The following is a 22,850-nucleotide window of genomic DNA, read 5'->3' as shown; positions in this document are numbered from 1 at the left end:
TGAAATTGCAGTTTTTCAAAATCGACCAGGAAAAGGCATGTCTCTGTTTTTTATCAACATTTTTTGCAAACTTGTCTCAATACTTAAACATCTTTGAATCTGCTAATTACACTTAAGGTAGGGCCACATTGTCATCTAGACTCTTTGCAAAATCTGATTATTTCACACCTTATGAGAAGTAGTGTTGTTTTGTGGTAAACTGCGTTTCAACCCCATTCCCAGTTGCTCACAGTGTATATTTTTCACAAATGACTGCTTAAAATTCTCAGTTGAAGATTTCCATAAAATTACATTTTTTTATGTCCAACATAGGTGTTGCACACAGCAGTTGGATTTTCAGTCCATCTGTCTGTTCTATATTCCGTTTCCTAAGTTTTTAGCTCACCTGATTGCTCAGATGAGCTGTTGTGACCGGTCTTTGTCGGTTGTATGTCCGTCCGTCCGTTAACATTTGCTCGTAAACACTCTAGAGGCCACATTTCTTGTCCCATCTTTATTAAACTTGGTCAGAAGCTTTGTCCCTATGAAATCTCGGCTGAGTTCGAAACTAGGTTGTGCTGGGTCAAAAACTAGGTCACTAGGTCCAAAAAAAGAAAAACCTTGTAAACACTGTAGAAGTCACATTTCATGCCCAATCTTCATGTAACTTTGTCAAAATGTTTGTCCTAATTATATCTTGGTTGAGTTCAAAGTGGTTCCAATATGGTAAAAAACATGGCTGCCAGTGGGCGGGGCAGTTTTCCTTATTTGGCTTTAGAGAAACCTTGTAAACACTCTAGAAGTCACAATTTTTGCCCAGTCATCATGAAAGTTGGTCAAAACATTGGTTCAATTGATGTCTCTGACGAGTTCCAAAATGGTCGAGATCAGTGAAAAAACATGGCCGCCAGTGGGCGGGGCATTTTTCTCTATATGTATTTAGTGGCAGTTTTCCCTATTTGGCTATAGAGAAACCTTGTAAACACTCTAGAAGGCACAATTTTTGCCCAATCATCATGAAAGTTGGTCAAAACATTTGTTTTATTGATATCTCTGACGAGTTTGAAAATGGTCGGGATCGGTGAAAAAACATGGCCGCCAGTGGTGGGCGGGGCATTTTTCTCTATGTATATAGTGAAATAATGTGAACACAGTAGAAGTCACATTTTTGGTCCAATTTTCATGAAACTTGCTCAGAACATTTGTTTCCTTAATACGAGAGTTGACTTCAAAAATGGTTCCGGTCGGTTGAATAACATGGCTGCTGGGAGGGGGACAGTTTTCTCATTATCCCCCCCTTTGGAAGAAAAGGGGGTATATTGTTTTGCTCATGTCGGTACGTCCGTCCACCAGATGGTTTCCGGATGATAACTCAAGAGCGCTTATGCCAAGGATCATGAAACTTCATAGGTACATTGATCATGACTCGCAGATGACTTTTATATATTTTCAGGTCACTAGGTCAAAGGTCAAGGTCACAGTGACCTGAAATAGTAAAATGGTTTTCGGATGATAACTCAAGAACACTTATGCTTAGGATCATGAAACTTCATAGATGCATTGATCATGACTCGCAGATGATCCCTATTGATTTTCAGGCCACTAGGTCAAGGTCACGGTGACCCAAAGCAGTAAAATGGTTTCCGGATGATAACTCAAGAACGCTTATGCCTAGGATCATGAAACTTCATAGATACATTGATCATGACTCGCAGATAATCCCTATTGAATTTCAGTTAACTAGGTCAAAGGTCATGGTCACGATGACCCGAATAGTAAAATGTTTTCCGGATGATAACTCAAGAACGCTTATGCCTAGGATCATGAAACTTCATAGGTACATTAATCATGACTCGTATATGACCCCTATTGATTTTCAGGTCACTACAGGTAGGTCAAAGGTCAAGGTCACGGTGACCCGAAATAGTAAAGTGGTTTCCAGATGATAACTCAAGAACGCCTTTGCCTAGGATCATGAAACTTCAAAGGTATATTGATCATGACTCGAAGATGACCCCTATTGATTTTCAGGTCACTAGGTCAAAGGTCAAGGTCACAGTGACCTGAAATAGTAAAATGGTTTCTGGATGATAACTCAAGAACGCTTATGCCTATGATCATGAAACTTCATAGGTACAATGATCATGACTCGCAGATGACCCCTTTATATTTTCAGGTCACAAGGTCAAGGTCACGGTGACCTGAAATAGCTGGCGTCGTGCTAAAACCTTCACATTTTGCTCTTAAATCAAAGTGCTTCCACCTACAACTTTGAAACTTCATACATGTATGTAGATGCACCTTGATGAGTTCTACACGCCACACCCATTTTTGGGTCACTATGTCAAAGGTCAAGGTCACTGTGACCTCTCTGACAAGCTTTTATTTATTAAAAATGCACCGGCAGCTGAGCGTTGGCACCCGTTCTGCGGTGCTCTTGTTTAATAAGTAACTGGCTCTGTACAGCTTCAAAGTGCAATGGGGAACATTGTGTTTCACAATCACAGCTCTTGTTATTAGATCAATTCAAATTCCTATCCAGCTCTTAAGTTGAACCAATAGTTAAATAAAAAATTGTACTTTCTAAACATTTTTCTTTTAATTTTAATCCTAAAACAAAGGGCCCTGGCCCCATTCCTAGAATGGAAAAAACGCAGTAGATTTTGCACTGGAATTGTTTGTGGTAACTAACATGTTTAACATGCAAGAACAAATCACTTCAGATGAGTCTTAACAAGCCCAACTTCCCAACTACGGGGCAGGGAGCCAACTTCCCAACTACGGGGCAGGGAGATAGGAGGGTTGAGGAGGCGTCCAAGGATCTGCTGCGTATCCCTAAGGGAGTGCATATTGCAGCCACTGGCAGTATCAGTCAGGCAGCACATGGATATCAGGTGAGGCATTGTCAGCCCATTGTTTGAACACCTTTGTTCAAGCAGTATTTTTTTGGGGGTCAAATTTTGGGCCCCATTCCCAATTTCAAAAAGTATATAGTTTTCCCAAATGACTTTTTTAAATTCCCGAGTGAAAATTTGCCAAAAAAAAATGAATAATACAAATATTCAATGTTTATCTCGTTGCCCGATCCATCTCTATAAGTTGCACCTATTTAAATATAATATTAAAAAACAACAGTTTTTTCCCTAAATTTTGAAAGTGCTGTTTTTGGGTACATTATAAAGAAGGAAAAAAGTTGCTGAAGGCTCATGGGCTGCCTGTGTACAGTCCTGTTAAAGGGCTTTTTTCCTTCTTTAGCAAGGGCCATATAAAGGACCCTTCCCCCTTCAACTCAGAAAATTTCTTTAAAATGAAGAAATTTTTCCCCGAAATGTCGAGCTTATTTGGGAAATTTGGTACTTTTGTCGCTTATTTTTTTTCCTAAATGGAAGTCCTGGCCCATTCCCCAAATCATGAAAAAAGCTGATATTGTGTAATTCAATTCCTTTATACATAGGTGTGCGTGTTGCATGGTAAACTTGAATCTCTGTTGTTTGGTAGGTGCCGAGGACGTTGACTAAGCTAGCTCCAGCTGTGAGCCAGGGTCTGGCGGGGCTTGCCAACAAGCCTGTCCATCAGATTGCTAACCTTGGTCAAGCCCTGCACAAAAAGGGTAAAGAGCTTGTGTCTAATCATGCTTTTATCACATTCATAGATTCCCCGTGTTAGAATCTTTGTTGCCAAATTTGCATTATTATGTCTGAATTTTGCTACTTTGGGTACAGTGGTTTGAAACTGAAAACTTCTCTTATGAAAAAAATCTGAAGTCAAATAGATTTTTTTATCCAAAGTTTGCAGCCATTGGCTTATTTGTTGAATGGCATAGTAAGTGGTGCTTGCAATGATTGGAAAAGAGCTAAGTATTTCAGACATGAAATTATTATCACACGCCACCAAAGTCAGAGGGAAATAGAAGGCTTTTCTTACTAGATACTAGTTCATTACAACCCTTAGATACTGATGAGCAACAAACAACATAAAACTTGAACAGAATGCGAGTGACTTGCAGGCTGTTCTGGTTTTATGCTGTTTGCACATAGCAATTTTCACTTTGCTTTTAAGTGGGAAAGGGTTAATTTTAATTGACTGCCTAGTTATGACTGAAACACTGTTGAAAACAGCAAAAATCCAACTAAGTAAACAAACACAACCTGTGCTTTTTACCGTTCCCCCTTTAAAGGGACTCACGACTGGTATATTACATTACTTGAAAAAAGTTCATATTTTCAGTATATTCGGTAATACAATTTCGCAATGTGAAATTGAAAGTACATCGCTAAAATAGGTGACATAACGATATACACACTATAAATAATGCAAGTAGATTGATAATTGTATATATAATGTATATACAATTCACTATGCATGTACAATTCGCATTCCTGCGTTTACCTCGTGACGATGATGATCAATCTACTTGCGTTATTATGCCCCCCTTCGAAAAAGAGGGGGCATATTGTTTTGCTCATGTCGGTCCGTCCCTCGGTCGGTCCGTCCACCAGATGGTTTCCGGATGATAACTCAAGAACGCTTAGGCCTAGGATCATGAAACTTCATTGGTACATTGATTATGACTGGCAGATGACCTCTATTGATTTTCAGGTCACTAGGTTAAATGTCAAGGTCACAGTGACTCGAAATAGTAAAATGGTTTACGGATGATAACTCAAGAATGCTTACACCTAGGATCATGAAACTTAATAGGTACATTGATCATGACTGTCGGATGGCCCCTATTGATTTTCAGGTCACTAGGTCAAAGGTCAAGGTCATGGTGATTCATTAATTGTGTTTGTCCAAAACTTTAACCTTGGTTAAAGTTTTGCAATATCTAAAATGGTTTCCGGATGATTACTCAAAAATGCTTACACCAGGATCATGAAACTTCATTGGTTCATTGATCATGACTGGCATATGACCCTTATTGATTTTCAGGTCACTATGTCAAAGGTCAAGGTCACAGTGACTCAAAACAGTGAATGGTTTCCAGATGATTACTCAAGAATAATTAGGCCTAGGATCTTGAAACTTCATAGGTACATTGATCATGACTGGCAGATGACCCCTATTGATTTTCAGGGCACTAGATCAAAGGTCAAGGTCACAGTGACAAAAAACGTATTCACACAATGGCTGTCACAACAACTGAAATCCCATATGGGGGGGGGGGGCATGCATGTTTTACAAAAAGCCCTTGTTTATTGTTAAATGGTAGTTACCTGGTAGACATACTCAGTAAAATTTATTACCAAATATTCTGAAAATGTGAAAACTTAACAACTTTTTCAAGTAATGTAATATACCAGTTGTGATATTTTAATCCATATAAACTAATAATTGTAAAAAGATACAGTATTTTAGAACTTTTCTTTTTTCATCAATAGCGGTTGACTGCCCCTTTAAGCACCATCCCGTGGTAATCTGTTGTATCTGCCTTCTCAGGGGACAAAAATATTCATAAACTGCACTCGTCCTGCAGGACGAGTGCATTAAAATTTTCACTCGTCCTGCAAACACACGCACTCGTCCTTCAAATATGTGTGAAATAAAGATTGCAAAGGGCTGATATGACTTATAAAATTTCCTAAAGTATATCACTGCTAAGCAGTGAAATAAGTTACTTTATTTATGAGGAACACAAAATAAATAATTTTTTCTAATGCTCGCGTGCTTTCCGTTTCGGACGTTTAAAAAATCGCCCCCGCCCCCTTTTAAGAACGCTCGTATGTCAGACATTTTTCAAACGAAATTCAGACTGGTTTAAATCTGGTTTAAAACCGTACTTCGCGCTTAAATAATTCTTTAAAAGTCAATACTAACAGTGACTGCAGTCGCATGGTTCCCTGTCAACATGTACGCGCAAAGCTTACACCAAAAAGCCAATATTTACTCGGGACACAAGTCTCGCATAGTAACGCGCACCTGCTGTATGAAATTTACAATTACAATTTCCGGTTCATTTGCATTCTACTTTCGGAATAGATATGCTTTTAGAAAATGATTTTATTAAATGAAAAATAGTCTTACTGGTCAGAAAATTCATTTTTTAACATCAGCTTTTTTTCACTCGTCCTGTAGGACGAGAGCTTTAGGGAAATTCACTCGTCCTTTCAAGATTTCACTCGTCAATACGAGCGGACGAGTGGAATTTTTGTCCCCTGCTTCTTGAACATTGCAATCAATATTGTTGGAGTCAGTCTAAGCACAATGTTAATGAGGCAAGTTTTGGGAAAACTGGGCTTAATGCATATGTGTAGTGTTATCCCAGATATTTCAATTTTATTAAGTTTTTTGTTAAAGATAATTTCTTCTGGAAAAAGTCCTGTCTAGGCGAGAAGAGTCGAACATGATAAGCCTGTGCAGACTGCACAGGCTTATCTGTGATGACACTGTTAGCACATTTATTGAGCCCAGTTTTCTTAGGCAATATACTCCACAAAGTAGGCTGTATTCTGAGTATTGTATCCATGTTCTAGGAAAACTGGGATATATTCATATGGGAAAAGTCTATCCTTGTTCTAGGAAAACTGGGATTAATTGATGTGGGAAAAGTCTATCCTTGTACTAGGAAAACTGGGATTAATACATATGGGAAATGTCTATCCTTGTACTAGGAAAACTGGCATTAATGCATGTGGGAAGACTATCCTTGTTCTAGGAAAACTGGGATTAATACATATGGGAAGTCTATCCTTGTACAAGGAAAACTGGCATTAAGGTAGTGCACCTCTAATGATTTCCCGCGATTTCTTCGAAGGTTGAAGAGCCTACTATTAGGTGCCGTAGCCTAGTGGTTAAGGCGATAGACTAGAAATCTTTTGGGATATTCCCGCGCAGGTTCGAATCCTGCCGACGACGTATACTTTTTTGCGACGCGTTTTATTTATTTTCTAACGTAATTTGATTTAATATGGCATATAAGCTATATTTATTGTTAAATATGTTGCAATTTTTATGCACATTTTTCAATTATTAAAATTAAAACAACGTTATGGCGAAATTGGGTGATTTACTGTTGAAAATACGAACCATGCATGTTGCATTTTTATTTTTATTTCAAAAAGTAAACGGTTAATCTGTCTAGTTCTTGGTATTTTTGCTGTATATAGTGTTTCTATAAAAACTAAGTTTAAAATATGACTTAAATGATACTATTTTGAATTTTATGACACTTTGTTTTTAACCGACCCAATTTTTACTTGGCTGAAATCACTTACATTTCATGGTGCTCTTCCATAGATAAAAATTTGTAAAAAATAAATGTCTGTAAAAGAATACTTATTTCATCTTGTTTAAACTTTAAACACCTTTACAGCATCTGTACACACCAACTGCATGCCCATATTTGGAAATTTGAATGAATTATGGAACTTTTATATACCCCAGGGGTGAAAATAAACTGGACAAAAGCCGAGCGTGGGGGTGGTTTTGAAAAAATCGGTATATTTTTTTAAAAAGCATGGAAAGCCTACCTACAAATTTGCATGTAGTTCAGTGAAATGATGCTGATTAAGAAAATAATTAATTAGATTATATTTGGATACGTGCCCATTAGAGGTGCACTACCTTAATGCATGTGGGAAGTCTATCCTTGTTCTAGGAAAACTGGGATTAATACATATGGGAAAAGTCTATCCTTGTTCTAGGAAAACTGGCATTAATGCTTGTGGGAGAAGTCTATCACTGTTCTAGGAAAACTGGGATTAATGCATGTGGGAAGTCTATCCTTGTTCTAGGAAAACTGGCATTAATTCATGTGGGCAAAGTCTGTTCTTGTTCTAGGAAAACTGGCATTAATTCATGTGGGCAAAGTCTGTTCTTGTTCTAGGGAAACTAGCAGTAATGCATGTGGGAAAAGTCTGTTCTTGTTCTAGGAAAACTGACATGTGCATGTGGGAAAAGTCTATCCTTGTTCTAGGAAAACTGACATGTGCATGTGGGAAAAGTCTAAAACAGGCTCTAATGCTCTCTTCAGTGACAGAGATCCAGAAGGTCCCTTTGACCTTGTCCTCCACAAGTGGCACTAACTCTGCGCAGGCTGCCGGTGGGCTTTCCAACATCATACCCGTGCAGTTGAGTGCCCCCTCAGCCACTACCAACATGAGGGCCGGCGCAGTGCTGTCTGGTGTGGGGCATCATCCTATTCCAACCCAGTTCCAACACTCGGCAACAGGTGAGTAGTATGCAGGCTAAAAGAAAAATTGTTTGTTTGCCAATGTCATCCACTAACATTCCATGAAAATAGAGTCCTGACTCAGTTCCAATGCTTGGCGACATGTTTGTAGTACATGAACGAAGGCCAAGAAAAAGTGGCTTATTTTCACTAATATTTCATAATAATAGGGGGTAAGTGGTTTTTTTTCTGTGAATGTTGAAAACTTAGTTTTGTGGAATTGTCATCTTTTGTATTTATCTTTATAGAGTCCTTTAAATATTGCAGAATCTTTGAAAAGTAAATAAAAAGAGATTTTTGGGTGACTGCAGGATTTAGGTGGTTTCCAGTCATTAAGTGCTTTGAAAAAACCACAACAGTCACACAAGTGAAAGAAATAATGTACTTTGTCCCCAGGCGTGGTTCGCACCGGGTCCACACTTAACGTACAGCGCGCGCAGCTTCATTCCGGTATTCAGACCAGCGCACTGAACCTGCAGGCCGGCCAGATGCGGAGCGTACGGCCAGGTTTGATGAGGGCTGCCACTCCCACCACAAACCGACCAGCGTCACCCGCCATTGGCATCGGGCAGACTGTGGAGCCGCATAGGTACATTGCATTAATTTAAAAATGTCGAAGCATTTTGGACCTGAAATAATTTTGTTAAACGTCACGTTTTGTTTTGGATCTTGAGTGGTCAAGCCACAATAATATGAATACGATTTTACCCCACTTAAGTATAAGAACCCATAAACTGGATTTTGTTCAGGAGAGATTTCTTTTAACCAAAAAATACGCTGAAAGCAGAAAGTGCAGTCCCTTATAAGCCTGCGCAGACTGCACATTTGCACATTGATCAAGCCTGTATACCCAGAGTAAGGCTCATATTGGCTTAATGTTATAGTCTATGGATATTAATGTTGTAGTCTATGGATATTAATGTTGTAGTCTATGGATATTAATGTTGTAGTCTATGGATATTAATGTTGTAGTCTATGGATATTAATGTTGTAGTCTATGGATATATATGTTGTAGTCTATGGATATTAATGTTGTAGTCTATGGATATTAATGTTGTAGTCTATGGAAATTAATGGTGTAGTCTATGGATATTAATGTAATGTAGTCTATGGATATTAATGTAATGTAGTCTATGGATATTAATGTTGTAGTCTATGGATATTAATGTTGTAGTCTATGGATATTAATGTAATGCACTTAATCATTATAAACTCACTGCTTTAACCCTTTACCACTCGGAATAAAAGTGAAAATGTCTATGTGCAAACAGCATCAAACCAGAACAGCCTGAGAGTAACTCACAGTCTGTTCAGGTTTTATGCTGTTTGCTGCTCATCTGTTTCTAAGGGTTGGAAATAAAGCCTTTAAAACTTGAATCTAGTAAAAAAAGGTCTTCAATTACATTAAACTTTCTAAGAGACTACAAATGCGTCAAAATAGGTATCTAAGTGGTAAAGGGTTTAGTCATAGATGCATTTCCACCTGTTGCTATTTCCAGGGTCCCCCTCCACAACATAACGACGACCGTAGGCAGCTCCCCGAGCATCCAGATCACTCTGCAGGCCTCCCGTAATCCCAGCGACAGTGTGGGTAAAACCACTACCACCTTCCAGCCCGGGAAAGTGGCGATGAATCAAGCGGTGAATTTGACCTGTCAGCCCAAGGTAGTTCTCACGCATTCGCTCACACCCATGCTGCAGCATACGACGTTGGCCGCCAAGGGGAACAGAGGTGAGATCATTATATAGGACACATGACAATTTAACAATGAAAATGGGATTTCAATGCCCAGGCCTTTTTCATATCATTCTGAAGTGACCTTTGGCCCATCAATTAATTAAAATGTGTGGTGCAAACTTTTCAAAATTCTGAAAAGGCAAGTTGTGAACTTTTCAAAATTGTAAAGATGTAAATCGCAAACTTCTCAACATTAAGAAATTTTGATTAGCAAACGTCTCAAATTTGTGCAAATAGGCAATCTTCTCATTAGGAAGTAATTCAAAATCTAATATATGCCAAAATAAACAATCAAGTCCTACACTACCTAAGAAACTGGAAAATATTAAAAACTGAGAATTCCAAATATATGGACCAGTAGTGAATGTATGGTTAACCTCGGTCTTATCTATAAAGGGAGATGATAGACAAGAGCCTTAAGGTTCTTTGTTCAGAAAAAGCATATTTGAAAAGAAATTGTGAATAGTTGATTTCTGAGTGCTGTGAGGCACATTTCTTTATACCATATGAGGTAAACCCGAAATGACAAAATGTAGCTCACACAGGCAAATAGGTGAGGTCTACGAATATGCACAAATAGGTGAGGTCTACGAATATGCATTGAAACCCATTTCTCAGAGCAGACCTTGAATCATTTATATTTAATATTTAATATCTGATATGTTCACTGTACAGCATCATATATGATTGTATTTCAACAGTTCCTTACTAAATTAATGAAATAAAATCAACCCTTTCCCACTCAGAAGCAAAGTAAAAATGGCTATGTGCAAACAGCATTAACAGCAGTAACTCTCAGTCAGCATTAACAGCAGTAACTCGCAGTCTGTTCAGGGATTATGCTGTTTGCTGCCCCCAGTATCTAAGGGTTGGAAATGAAGCCTTTAAATATTGAATCTAGTAAGAAAGGTCTTTCATTAAATTGAACTTTCCAAGGGACTACAAATACGTCAAAATATGTATCAAAGTAGGAGGGTTTAATAAGGAATGTGTTGTTTACATTTTCTGTTTCAGGTCAGCCCATGAACACATTATCATCAGCAACAATGGCAGCATCTGTAGCCACGGTTACGATACCCAGCATGTCAGCTGGTACCACCGTAGCAACAATACCCATAGGTGGGTCAGTCATTTCAAGTAAACATTTAATAAAAGGCAAAGTAACACAGATTTAGTGTTGTTTTTAATATTCTCCCTCTATTGTGTGATTATAAAACTGTAAAATTAAAATTATTTGTGGGGTATAATATTTGTTGATTTTGTGGATTTACCTATCTACAAATTTACACAAACACATCGGAAAAAGACTGACACAATTTTTTTTCCAAAATAAGGAAAGCATGAATTTACATGTCAAAGAAAAAGTAATTTAAAAAAAACAACAATGAATTTCGTGCAGACAATAATACATTATTTTACAATATTAAAAAAAGCCTGTGAAATCAATAATGTTATAAATATTTAATTATTATTTTAGAAGGAAAGATTCAGTTCTTTTCTTTCACCAATTTATTGAGTGACATAATCTGCACATTCATAAATCCCAATATTAAGAGAGCGGGGCTCACATTTAATTGTTCTACTCTAAATAAGATAAGAATACAATTTAATTCTGTACTTTGACTTATGAGTGACATTATTGTGACAAAAATGTCCTACACAATTATTGAATCATATTTTCCTCCACTCCAGCCAAAGTGCCACCGCAACGCCAGCACCAGGTGGTCACAAGCCACGTGCTGGCCTCGCCCACCCCCGCAGTCACCTCATCCCACATGGATCACCGTGTGGATCCCCTCCCACACGGCAGCGCGGTCTCCCACCCCCAACCACAGCCTGCGCACTCCCACGCAACTACTGTGGCTCAGCAGTCCACCCCACAAGGTACACAATGTGCCAGTCTGTGTGTTCAGTCAAAGTTGGGGCCCAAATTTGACCCATTCCCAATCTGATAAAGAAATGACTGCCTAAAATTCCTAATTGAAGGTTTCCAAAACCAATTTAAAAAGTAAATACGAACAATAAAATCATCTACTTATCCAGCTGCTTTAGTTGAAGCTTAGTAAATAATTAAATGTATTTTTGAAAACAATTGTATTCCCAAATGTTAAACCTCTAATACAGGTGGCTGGAGCTTCCGTTAAAAATAAAATTATCTATATGTGAACATTTAACAACGACGCATTTTTACTTCACAGGTGGCCCTGGTCAGCCTGGCTTGTTCAACCTGCAGTACCGGACAGGGAACCTCCCAGTGACCACAGTGGCCAGTAACTCCCTATCACACACAGAGGCACGCACGTCGTAAGTTGTGGGATGTTTGTGAAATGTCATTTAACCCTTTCCCTCATAAGAAGCAAAGTGAAAATGGCTTTTGCAACCAGCATGCAACCAGAATAGCCTGCGAGTAACTCAAGTTCAGATTTAGGCTGTTTGCTGCTCATCAGTATCTAAGGGTTGGAAATGTAGCCTTTAAAACTTGAATTTAATAAGAAAGGTATTAAATTAAATTTAACGTTCTAAGGGACTACAAATGCATCAAAGGGTTAAATCGTAAATTGACCAACCTTTCAAGATGTCTGTCTGGATGATGCTTCTCAAACTTCAAATGTTTTCCGCTGATGATGGCATGTCCTAAGTTATCCATGTGTTCAAGATCTCAAATTCAGGGATGTAATTTGTGAGCAGATATCCATGGATCCGAATAACAAGGAGTAACTTCTGAGATTCATGGAAATTTGAAAAAAGAAGGGGAAAGGGAGGGTGAGAGGATGTTACAGATTCAGCAGAATATTTATTATTTTAAATCCTCCGCATATGTGCAATTATCAGCAAAGTGCACTAGTAGCATTTTTGTAACAAGTGATGTCATTGGCGGTTGTTTTCCAATCTTTCAAATGTAATATTGTTGCAGGACGTTGGCTGCCGTACACTTCCTTCGCCCTAGTGCTCCAGATGTCCCATGAAAAAAACTAGCTTAACATTTGTTTGGTTTAATAAATATTAATGTATATGCATTAAAACCATTTTTGCCAGAGGGCAAAAGGCTTATTTATCTTTTTTTTTTCAACCCGTCCTTCAGGTCGTTGGCTGCGGTCCCCTTCCTGCCCCCGGTGCTCCAGATGTCCCCTGAGAACCCCTACTACCAGATGATGATGAAGTCTGGATTGGCTGCTGTGGCCCAGCTCCATGGTCGCACAACACGTAGGTTTATCCCTTTCCTACTCATAGGCAAAATGAAAAATGGCTATATGCAACCAGCATAATACCAGAACAGCTTGTGGGTATATTATGGTCAAAATGAAGGATTTAAAACTTGAATCTAGTAAGAAAGATCTTGAATTTAATATGATTTTTTAAGGGTCTACAAAAGGTGCAAAGTATGTACCTGAGTGATAAAATTCTATCTTACTTCTTTTATTCGCATCCCCCCAATTGTATGCGTATGCATTAAGCCCTGTTTTCTCAGAGCCAGGTTAATAAGCAATTTTTCTCAAGATGTCCTTTTGCATATCAAATGTAAACTAGAAGTTATAAAAATCATACACATGATTCTTAATTTTTCCACAATTCCTTTTGGTTTTTGTTCACAATGCAGTCCTAAGACAGAGAGGCCTTGCCATGAGAAAATAGGGCTAAAAGCATGTGTGTAAAGTGTTGTCCCAGATTTTATTTGTAGTTTATTTGTATTGTATGTTTATTTCATTTACAGTGCAGTCATTGGGCAGAGAGGCAGCCAACTCTCTCCAGGCTTCTCTCAACTCTGTAAGCCAGTCACCATTGACAGTTGCCACTGCGGTAGGTAGCGCAGGCTCCGTGCGCTACAACCAGATGATGGTGGTGCCTGACGCGATACGTCATGCTGCTCCACACACCACCGGGGGCTTGACAGCGGCAATCCAGCTTCAGCCAAGTCATGCGGAAGGTACGTCTGAGACCTAAAGTTATTTAATTGATTTGTGTAAATAGGCCATAAATTTCTGTAAAATCATTATATTTCATTATATTATTAGCTGCATTGTATGAAAACAGGGCTTAATGCATGTGTGTAAAGCATTGTCCTGTGGCACTTTCAGCTTTTATGGGATTTTTAGTTCAAAGGAAGTCGCTTCAAATTAAATCCAGTCTTGGCGTAAAGAATCGTCTCAGATAAGCCTGTGTCCTCCCATGAATTTAGCCTGTGTTGTACCATGAATTTAGCCTGTGTTGTCTCATGAATTTAGCTTGTGTCTTTCCATGAATTTAGCCTGTGTTGTACAATTGATGCAGCCTGTGTTGTCCCATGAATTTAGCCTGTGTTGTCCCATGAATTTAGCCTGTGTTGTCCCACAAATTAAGCCTGTGTCATCCCATGTATTAAGCCTTTGTTGTCCCATGAATTAAACCTTTGTCCCATGAATTAAGCCTGTGTCTTCCCATGAATTAAGCCTGTGTTGTCCTATGAATTAAGCCTGTGTCTTCCCATGAATTTAGTCTGTGTCCCATGAATTTTGCCTGTGTTGTCCCATAAATTAAGCCTGTGTTGTGCCATGAATTAGGCCTGTGTCGTCCCATGAATTAAGCCTGTGTTGTCCCATGAATTAAGCCTGTGTCATCCCATGAATTAAGCCTGTGTCATCCCATGAATTTAGCCTGTGTTGTCCCATGAATTTAGCCTGTGTTGTCCCATGAATTTAACCTGTGTTGTCCCATGAATTTAGCCTGTGTTGTCCCATGAATTAAGCCTGTGTTGTCCCATAAATTTAGCCTGTGTTGTCCCACGAATTAAGCCTGTGTTGTCCCACGAAGTAAGCCTGTGTTGTCCCACGAATTAAGCCTGTGTTGTCCCATGAATTAAGCCCAGTTTTCCAGAGTGAGACTCATATTAACACAGATAGAATACATAGAGAATAACAGGTTACTGCCTGATCGTTTTGTAATATATTAGGCGAGGCTTAGAATAAAATAACAGCGAGGCTTGCCGAGTCTGATATATTACAAAACGATCCGGCAGTAACCTGTTTTTCTGTTTATCATACCACTGACACCACTCACCCCGTTTTTTAAGAAATAATGGAAAATAATCGCTACGCCCTGGAGCCGCTGCATAATCGCGCATGAATTTTTCTAAAAATAGCAATTTTCCTTGACATGAAAAGAAGCGTCATTTATTGTAATTTAATAATGCTGTTTCTTTCTCTTTCTTCTTTAATTCTGCAACAAAACTTCAAGCATCAATACTTTATTACACAAAATGAAAGCATATATAATGCATTTTAAAGGCAAAACTTGATAACGGTTGTAACATGTCAAGGCCAGTTCAGTTGCTCACATCTTCGCAGTGTGTCAACACGTGTAAAGAACTGAATGATGTTTTTATTAGAATTTGGAATATATACTGCGCATTTGGTTTACTGTGGTTGTTGTGCGTAGATATTGAGGTTCTGCACGTTAAGTACAGCTCCAAAAACATGCCATTTATTGGATTTGGCCAAGAAGTTGTGCTTTTGAAACTGCTGGGTGGGTGGGGAGAGAAATGTTTATTTCGGAAGTGTTGACAGAAGTGCATGAAACAGATAGAGTTGCAGTAGAACATGATGGTAAAAGGTTTGAACATCTTTTTTGTGTTTGTTTGGAAATTTCTGCAATGATGAACAAGCTTGGTTGGACAACACTTGAATCCAGACGTCAAACGGCTAAAGCCCCAAAGATGTCATGATGTACAGGATCATTAACAACTTAGTGGACATCAACGCAAGAAGTGTACTTATACCAGCAGGAGTGCACACCAGAGGCCATGCAAACTGCTACAAAGTGCCATTAACCACCGTCAACGCCTACCAGTTTTCCTTTTTATGTCCCCCACTATAGTAGTGGGGGACATATTGTTTTTGCCCTGTCTGTTGGTCTGTCTGTTTGCGCCAACTTTAACATTTTGCAATATTTTTTGCTATATTGAAGATAGCAACTTCATATTTGGCATGCATGTGTATCTGATGAAGCTGCACATTTTGAGTGGTGAAAGGTCAAGGTCATCCTTCAAGGTCAGAGGTCAAATATATATGGCCAAAATCGCTCATTTTATGAATACTTTTGCAATATTGAAGATAGCAACTTGATATTTGGCATGCATGTGTATCTCATGGAGCTGCACATTTTGAGTTGTGAAAGGTCAAGGTCATCCTTCAAGGTCAGAGGTCAAATATATGTGGCCCAAATCGCTTATTTTATAAATACTTTTGCAATATTGAAGATAGCAACTTGATATTTGGCATCATGTGCATCTCATGGAGCTGCACATTATGAGTGGTGAAAGGTCAAGGTCATCCTTCAAGGTCAGAGGTCAAATATATGTGGCCCAAATCTCTTATTTTATGAATACTTTTGCAATATTGAATATACCAACTTGATATTTGGCATGCATGTGTATCTCATGGAGCTACTCATTTTGAGTGGTGAAAGGTCAAGGTCATCCTTCACAAGGTCAAGGTCATCCTTCAAAGTCAAACGTCATATAGGGGGACATTGTGTTTCACAAACGCATCTTGTTCCCAACTGGAATACGCCTCTGGAATGGTCTCCCAGAACATGTGGTCAGTTCCACGTCCATAGATGTCTTCAAGGCTATGATGGGAGAGCTATACAAATAAATCTGGACATTAACCGAGAGATAGAGATAGATATTTCACTGTAATTGATTATTGACTGTACGTTTTGTGTCCTGTTATTTGCATGATTTCGGTGGGTATGATATTGGAATCCCTGAGTTTTTTAACAAGGCGTTTTCTAGCAGAATGATTACTTATGTTTTTTCAAAACCGGCCATAGTTTTCAACATCTTGGCAATTTTTTTTTTCACCAAGTTTCTGCCGTAGGTACCACTGATCGGAACTGTCAGTTAAGGGCCCGGTTCTTGTTGCCAGATAAAATGGGCTATCATCAGTGCTGAAGCCGTGTGGCCTTTAATCACTGTACTGATTGTAAATGTAAATAGGGTCCCTATTTCTTAATTGTGGGGAGGAAAAACGTCTTAGGATGAATTTTTCTGTTATCTGATGCATTTGCTCCAATTCTGGTCCTTGTCTGCCGTTCATTGAACTCAAGAAATTCATTTCCTAAAGCATCTGTCTTGAGTTTGACATCACCCTATCTTAAAAAATGTGTATAATAGCAAGGAGTTGTGTTTATTATATTTAAGTAAGTATTCAGAACGTTTCATGTCAAATTCAAGATGTTTGAGGTTAAACAAAATAATTTGGTTTAATACGGGATTATATAAAGATATGCATTCCCAAAATTTATCAAATTTTAGACTCACATTTTTAGCACTGAAAGTCTGTCATTTAATAATTTAGCTAACCTTAAATTGTACTGCTCATGGGTTCCTCGTAGGCCAAAATGCAGGGAGTTGTTGAATCAAATGGTATTCAGGAGTGATTTTGGTATTGTTGCACCCAAAATGTTGTCTGTGTAGAGTTTTTGTATTTCTTAGTCAAATAATGCGGCAACCTTAATAATAATTTATAATTTAAAATTAAATCATGATATAATCCATATTACATTGGGTTTTATTTTGAAGTTTGTTTCTATTTTATTTTTACTACTGTTTTATTGTTTGGTTTATTTGTTTGGTCTGTTTATAATAATTGCTGAACTTTTGACATAACGTTTGACCTTTGATGTTTGCATATGAAGGCGTGTCAAAAAAAGTAGTCTGTTTGTTACATGACGTCATCAGCATGTACTTATTCATTCTTAATATTTGAAAAAATACGTTTTTTTCTGTTTTTGTTGCTATTTGTGGATTAAATGTAATACCTCTTGGTATCAAATTGTTTGTTTTGATAAATCTGATTCAGTTTTACAATAAAACAAAACATTGTAAATAAGTCTTAGTAGCCTCCACACATGACTGATATATGAACTTCCTGTTGACCGTGATATAAAAATAGATATCAGGCAACAGGATATCAAGCAGATATCAATGTGGTGGTATGATAAATTGGCTTTTAGAGTCTGTGTGGTGTTGAAGTGGAATTCATTTCTTGAAAAGAAATACAGAGCTATCAGCGTATGTTAAAGAAGGCCAATATACCATGCTGGCTCTCAAATGTCTGTGGTATTAAATTATCAGACATTATTAGATTTCTGCTCTTTTTTCCAGTCAAACAAAGTACCACTGTCACCACAGCGCCCATGTTGCCTCACACAAGTGCCGCTGCCAGCAGTCTGTTTGCTGCAGTGGCAGCGCACCAGAGTCAAGGTCAAGTGTCGCAGATCGGTCACCCCTCGCCCAACACGCCTAGCTCTACCCCTGTGCAGAATCCAAACTCATCACCGCGGCCTAGCATTCTCAGAAAGAGGACCAACGAAGGGTAGGCACATTTTGTGGCTTCATTATCCCCCGCCATAGGCGGAGGGATATTGTTTTGGCTATGTCCGTCTTTCCGTCCGTCCGTCTGGAGCCATATCTTGGAAGTGCTTTGGAGGATTTCATTGAAACTTGGTATGAGTATATATATGGATAAGAGGATGATGCATGCCAAATGGCATTGTACACCATCTGTTAATAACGGAGTAATGGCCCTTTGTATTTTGAAAAAATGCTTTTTTGAGTGTCAAATATAACACTTTTGTGTCCAGAAGCATATTGGAGGGGGATATCAATTCAACGAATTTGCTTGTTATATTTCTATTTTATACCCTTAACCACTCAGATATGCACTTCGGGGTGTTTGGAGTCCTTTACAAAATCAAATTAAAGTTAAGCCCTTTTTATGTCCCCCCCTCCCCACTTTAGTGGGGGACATATTGTTTTTGCCCTGTCTGTTGGTTGGTTTGTGTGTTTGTTGTCCCCAACTTTAACATTTGCCATAACTTTTACAATATTGAAGATAGCAACTTCATATTTGGCATGCATGTGTATCTCATGGAGCTGCACATTTTGAGTGGTAAAAAGTCACGATCAAGGTCATCCTTTAAGGTCAAAGGTCAAATATATGTGTCAAAATCGCTCATTAATGTACACTTTTGCAATATTGAAAGTAGCAACTTGATATTTGGCATGCATGTGTATCTCATGGAGCTGCACATTTTGAGTGGTGAAAGGTCAAGGTCATCCTTCAAGGTCAAAAGTCATATGGGGACATAGTGTTTCACAAACACATCGCTTGTTTGATAAGGTTTGAGTTTTAAATGCTTTATTTAAAAAAGATAATGAATTGATGAGCAGCAAAAGCGTAACACTTTAACAGACTGCTAATTACTCACTGGTGTTAGCTGAACTGCTAGTAACTCACTGGTGTCAGCTGGACTGCTAGTTACTGGTGTCAGCTGGACTGCTAGTTACTCACTTGTGTCAGCTGGTTTTTATGCTGTTGCCTGTAGCCATTTTCACTTTGCTTCTTGAGCAGGAAAGGGTTCAGGGATTGCAACAAATTGCAACATTGGTGTTTCAATATTCAGTTATTTAAGTATTTAAATATAAGATTACTCTATTCAATGTATGTTAATAAGATCTGTAAGTTTATAATACTTTATTATGCTCCCCCAAAATTTATTTTGGGGGGAGCATACAGTCACCGCTTCGTCTGTCCGTGTGTGTGTCTGTCTGTCCGTTCTTACACAATTTTCTTGGCAACTAATGACCGAATTCAATGAAACTTTATGGGAAGCTTCACTACCAAGAGGAGATGTGCATACTATCAGCGGGTTCTGGTCAGATGATTTTTCACAGAGTTATGGCCCTGTGAAATTTTCTTAAAAAAAATCTTGTCCCCCCAACTACTGTGCCCTCAAGACGTTTCCTTTTATCTGAATATATAGTGCAATATTGTGACAAAAATAACCTTTGGGGAGCATCACCCGTCTCCGACGGTTTCTTGTTAAGAACAAAGCTGTTACAAACATAATGAAAAGGTGCAATATAATATATGACTAGAAAGCATAATCTATTCCAATTCCTCAAAGATATGAGATGCGCTCTGTGAAAAAGGGGTTAAATACATGTGCGTAGTGTCATCCTAGATTAGCTTGTCCAGTCCGCACAGGCTTATCAGGGACGACACTTTCCCCTCTTATGATATTTTTAGTTTCAAGAAAGTTTCTTCTTAGCAAAAATCCAATTTAGGCGGAAAGTGTTGTCCCTGATTGGCCTGTGCGGACTGCCTAGGGTTAATCTGAGATGACAATTTACGCACATGCATTAAACCCCTTTTTCACAGAGTAAGGCTCATCTCTCATATTTCAGCATCTCAGCTGTGAAGAAGCAGCTAGCGATGTCGGGCGGTGATGTTCCGAGCCCGAGACCTGAGTTGAGACTCGACAGCACCCCTGTCTCCAACATGAGTTCCCCTAAAACACCCGCCTCAGGGTGAGTGCTGATATATTGAGGGTGGTTGTAGGAAAACTGGGTTTAATGCATGTGTGTAAATTGTTGTCCCAGATAAGCCTGTGCAATAAGCGCAGGATTATCAGGTACAACACTTTCCGCTTTTATTTTGGTTTAAAGGAGGTCTATTCGAAGCAAAAATCCAGTGTAGGCACAGGGTTCCAGCTAATCTGGTACGGCACTTAAGGCACATGCATTCAATGTAGTTTTATCAGAACGAGACTTTTTTGTCCATTTTCTCCAAACCACTCTTTGATTTAGAAATACAATCTGATACATTAGACAAATTAGGGGCAAAGAAAGTTTTCCAAACAAAGAGGGTGGGGTTGACAACTGTATGGAGAGAAAAAACAGCTAATGAGATTATTTTTGCAAAACCCCTGCTGTGATTATATATTTTTTTCAAATAGATGGAAAGAAGTTTATTTATTTTGTGTTTCTGCTGGACTAAAACTGTTTAGCTTTCATTTGAAAGCTGCCTGCTGCCTATGTCAACCCATTTTGTTTTAAGGCTGATAAAAGTAGACCTATAACTGCCAATTAAATGTCGGCCCATGTTGTTTTTAGGCTGATAAAAGTAGAACACCCGACTCGTGGCCTCCGTGAGTCACCATTTTCGTAAGTATCAACAAAGCCCTGCTTCTCTTAGTTGAAAACACTGTTACAGACTTAACACTTTTTTGTTCCATTATTTTGCTTTTTAACTGAAGGGCTGACTTTTGAACAGCTTAAATTGGTGTACGCTTTTAAATGTAAAATTTATATTCAATGTTACATGTTAGTTGATAATTTATTTCAAAACATTTTGTTGCTGTCTTGAAATTATTTGCCTTTGTTTGGAATGTATCATAAAGTAAGGTGATAATTCAGATTTTTGAAAAACTATTTGAAGCACTAACTTGTGTTTTAACGATTGACACCAAGGCAGTAATCTTAATCACTTGTTTATAAAAATGCCTTTAATTTATTTTTTGTTCTATTTGGTTCAGTAGTTGCATATTAAATAAAAAAGAAAAATAACCACACATTTGATGATAATAATGCTTTCTTTAAATTTCTGTATTGTAATGCCCCTCTTCAAAGAAGAAGGGGTATATTGTTTTGCTGGCTGTCTGTCGGTAGACCTGTCAGTGGACCAGTCTGAATGTAGGTAGACCTTTTCGTTTCCAATCAATCACTTGTCATTGATTGACTGATTGGCTTGATACTTCACATGTGCATTGGCCTTGGACAGTAGATGACCCCTTTTTAAATTGGGGTCACTAGGTCAAAGGTCAATGTCACTATCACACTAAGTGTAAATGCGTTTCTGATCAATAGCTAATCAACCCATTGCCTGATTGGCTTGATACTTCACATTTGCATTGGCCTTGGACAGTAGATGACCTCAAATGAAATTGGGGTCACTGGGTCAAAGGTCAAGGTCACTTTCACACTAAGTGTGAAAATAGTTTCCGATCAATGAATTATCAACCAATAGCCCGAATTGCTTGATACTTCACATGTGCATTGGCCTTGGACAGTAGATGACCCCTATTGAAATTGGGGTCACTAGGTCAATGGTCAAGGTCACTGTCACATTAAGTGTGAAAATTGTTTCCGATCAATAACTCGTCAACAAATTGACCAATTGGCTTTATACTTCATATGCGTATTGGCCTTGGACAGTACATGGGGTCGCTAGTTCAAAGCCCTGTTTGGAGGGGAATATGTCTATTGTTTTATTTTGTCACAATTAAGTTCTCCATTTACCACCGGTAATGGGCACATGAAGATACAAGATTTTGTTGTATTCAATATACTTATAGTTGATCCTACTTTTGTTTTCCAGTTCTTATGGGTTTATTCTTTATATTGGTTTAGGGCTTTATTCCTTCTATTTTAGCCTTTGTTAGGCTGCCTCCTCACTGTGGAAGTGTTCGTTAGATCTTCCTAAAGTACACCAAGTACTGGTTCTACCCAGGAAAGGGACTCAAGAGTGTTTTAATAAGCCATAGGCTTTTGATACAATCATGCTATAATGAATATATTAAAACTAATTTCACAGAGAGAGCCAGTCATCGACGGACACGGCCCTGTCCAGTGAAGCCACCACTCCCACCCAGCCTTCGCACGGCGAGCTGAAAATAAAGCACGAACACGACGTGCATGAGAATGGCTACACTAACAGCACGCCCGAGGCATCGCCACGGAAACGCCGCAAACAAGTGCTGTAAGTACATGTTATAGTGTGTCTTTTCATACAAAAATTTGGAGCCATTATAGGGACCCATTTCCAGCAGTTAACATTCCCAATGAAATGTTTAAAAAAAACAACACATTTAGGTCATCTCCAGGCTCTTTAAATTAAGCCTTAGTAAATATAATATTGAGAGCACTTTTATTCTCAATTTTTATGTATTTGTTAGAAAACAACACTAATTTCTTAATTTAAGTCAAAACAACTCTGCCCCATTCCCAAAAGGGTGAGAGAAAAAACACTGATGTAAAATTGTCTGATGTAATATTTGAGGATATTTTTGTAGTTGAAGTAGATCAGAGCTTTTTTATAACATTTTGGGATAATGATATATTCAAGTTGTTGGTTTGGTGTC

At 38.4% G+C, this 22,850-nt stretch overlaps 1 protein-coding gene across 2 annotated transcripts in view; it reads left to right on the top strand.

The window, feature by feature from the left end:
• Positions 1-22,850, top strand: part of LOC127834359 (histone deacetylase complex subunit SAP130-A-like) — a 42,598-nt gene that overhangs the window by 6,824 nt on the left and 12,924 nt on the right. Inside the window, exons 2-15 of one of the 2 annotated variants that reach the window (XM_052360120.1) lie at positions 2,703-2,873; positions 3,478-3,589; positions 7,952-8,149; positions 8,546-8,738; positions 9,649-9,881; positions 10,902-11,006; positions 11,580-11,771; positions 12,086-12,191; positions 12,970-13,091; positions 13,600-13,812; positions 18,031-18,241; positions 20,116-20,238; positions 20,824-20,874; positions 22,304-22,468. In XM_052360120.1, coding sequence (XP_052216080.1) covers positions 2,703-2,873; positions 3,478-3,589; positions 7,952-8,149; positions 8,546-8,738; positions 9,649-9,881; positions 10,902-11,006; positions 11,580-11,771; positions 12,086-12,191; positions 12,970-13,091; positions 13,600-13,812; positions 18,031-18,241; positions 20,116-20,238; positions 20,824-20,874; positions 22,304-22,468 — 2,195 coding nt within the window. The remainder of the gene's footprint in view (positions 1-2,702; positions 2,874-3,477; positions 3,590-7,951; positions 8,150-8,545; positions 8,739-9,648; positions 9,882-10,901; positions 11,007-11,579; positions 11,772-12,085; positions 12,192-12,969; positions 13,092-13,599; positions 13,813-18,030; positions 18,242-20,115; positions 20,239-20,823; positions 20,875-22,303; positions 22,469-22,850) is intronic. The other variant, XM_052360121.1, reaches the window with a different exon arrangement.

This window comes from Dreissena polymorpha, chromosome 6 (assembly GCF_020536995.1).
Source record: "Dreissena polymorpha isolate Duluth1 chromosome 6, UMN_Dpol_1.0, whole genome shotgun sequence".
NCBI classification, from domain to species: Eukaryota; Metazoa; Mollusca; class Bivalvia; order Myida; family Dreissenidae; genus Dreissena; species Dreissena polymorpha.
The sequence above is the reverse complement of the archived record's forward strand: the minus strand, read 5'-3'. Positions and strand labels throughout refer to the sequence as shown.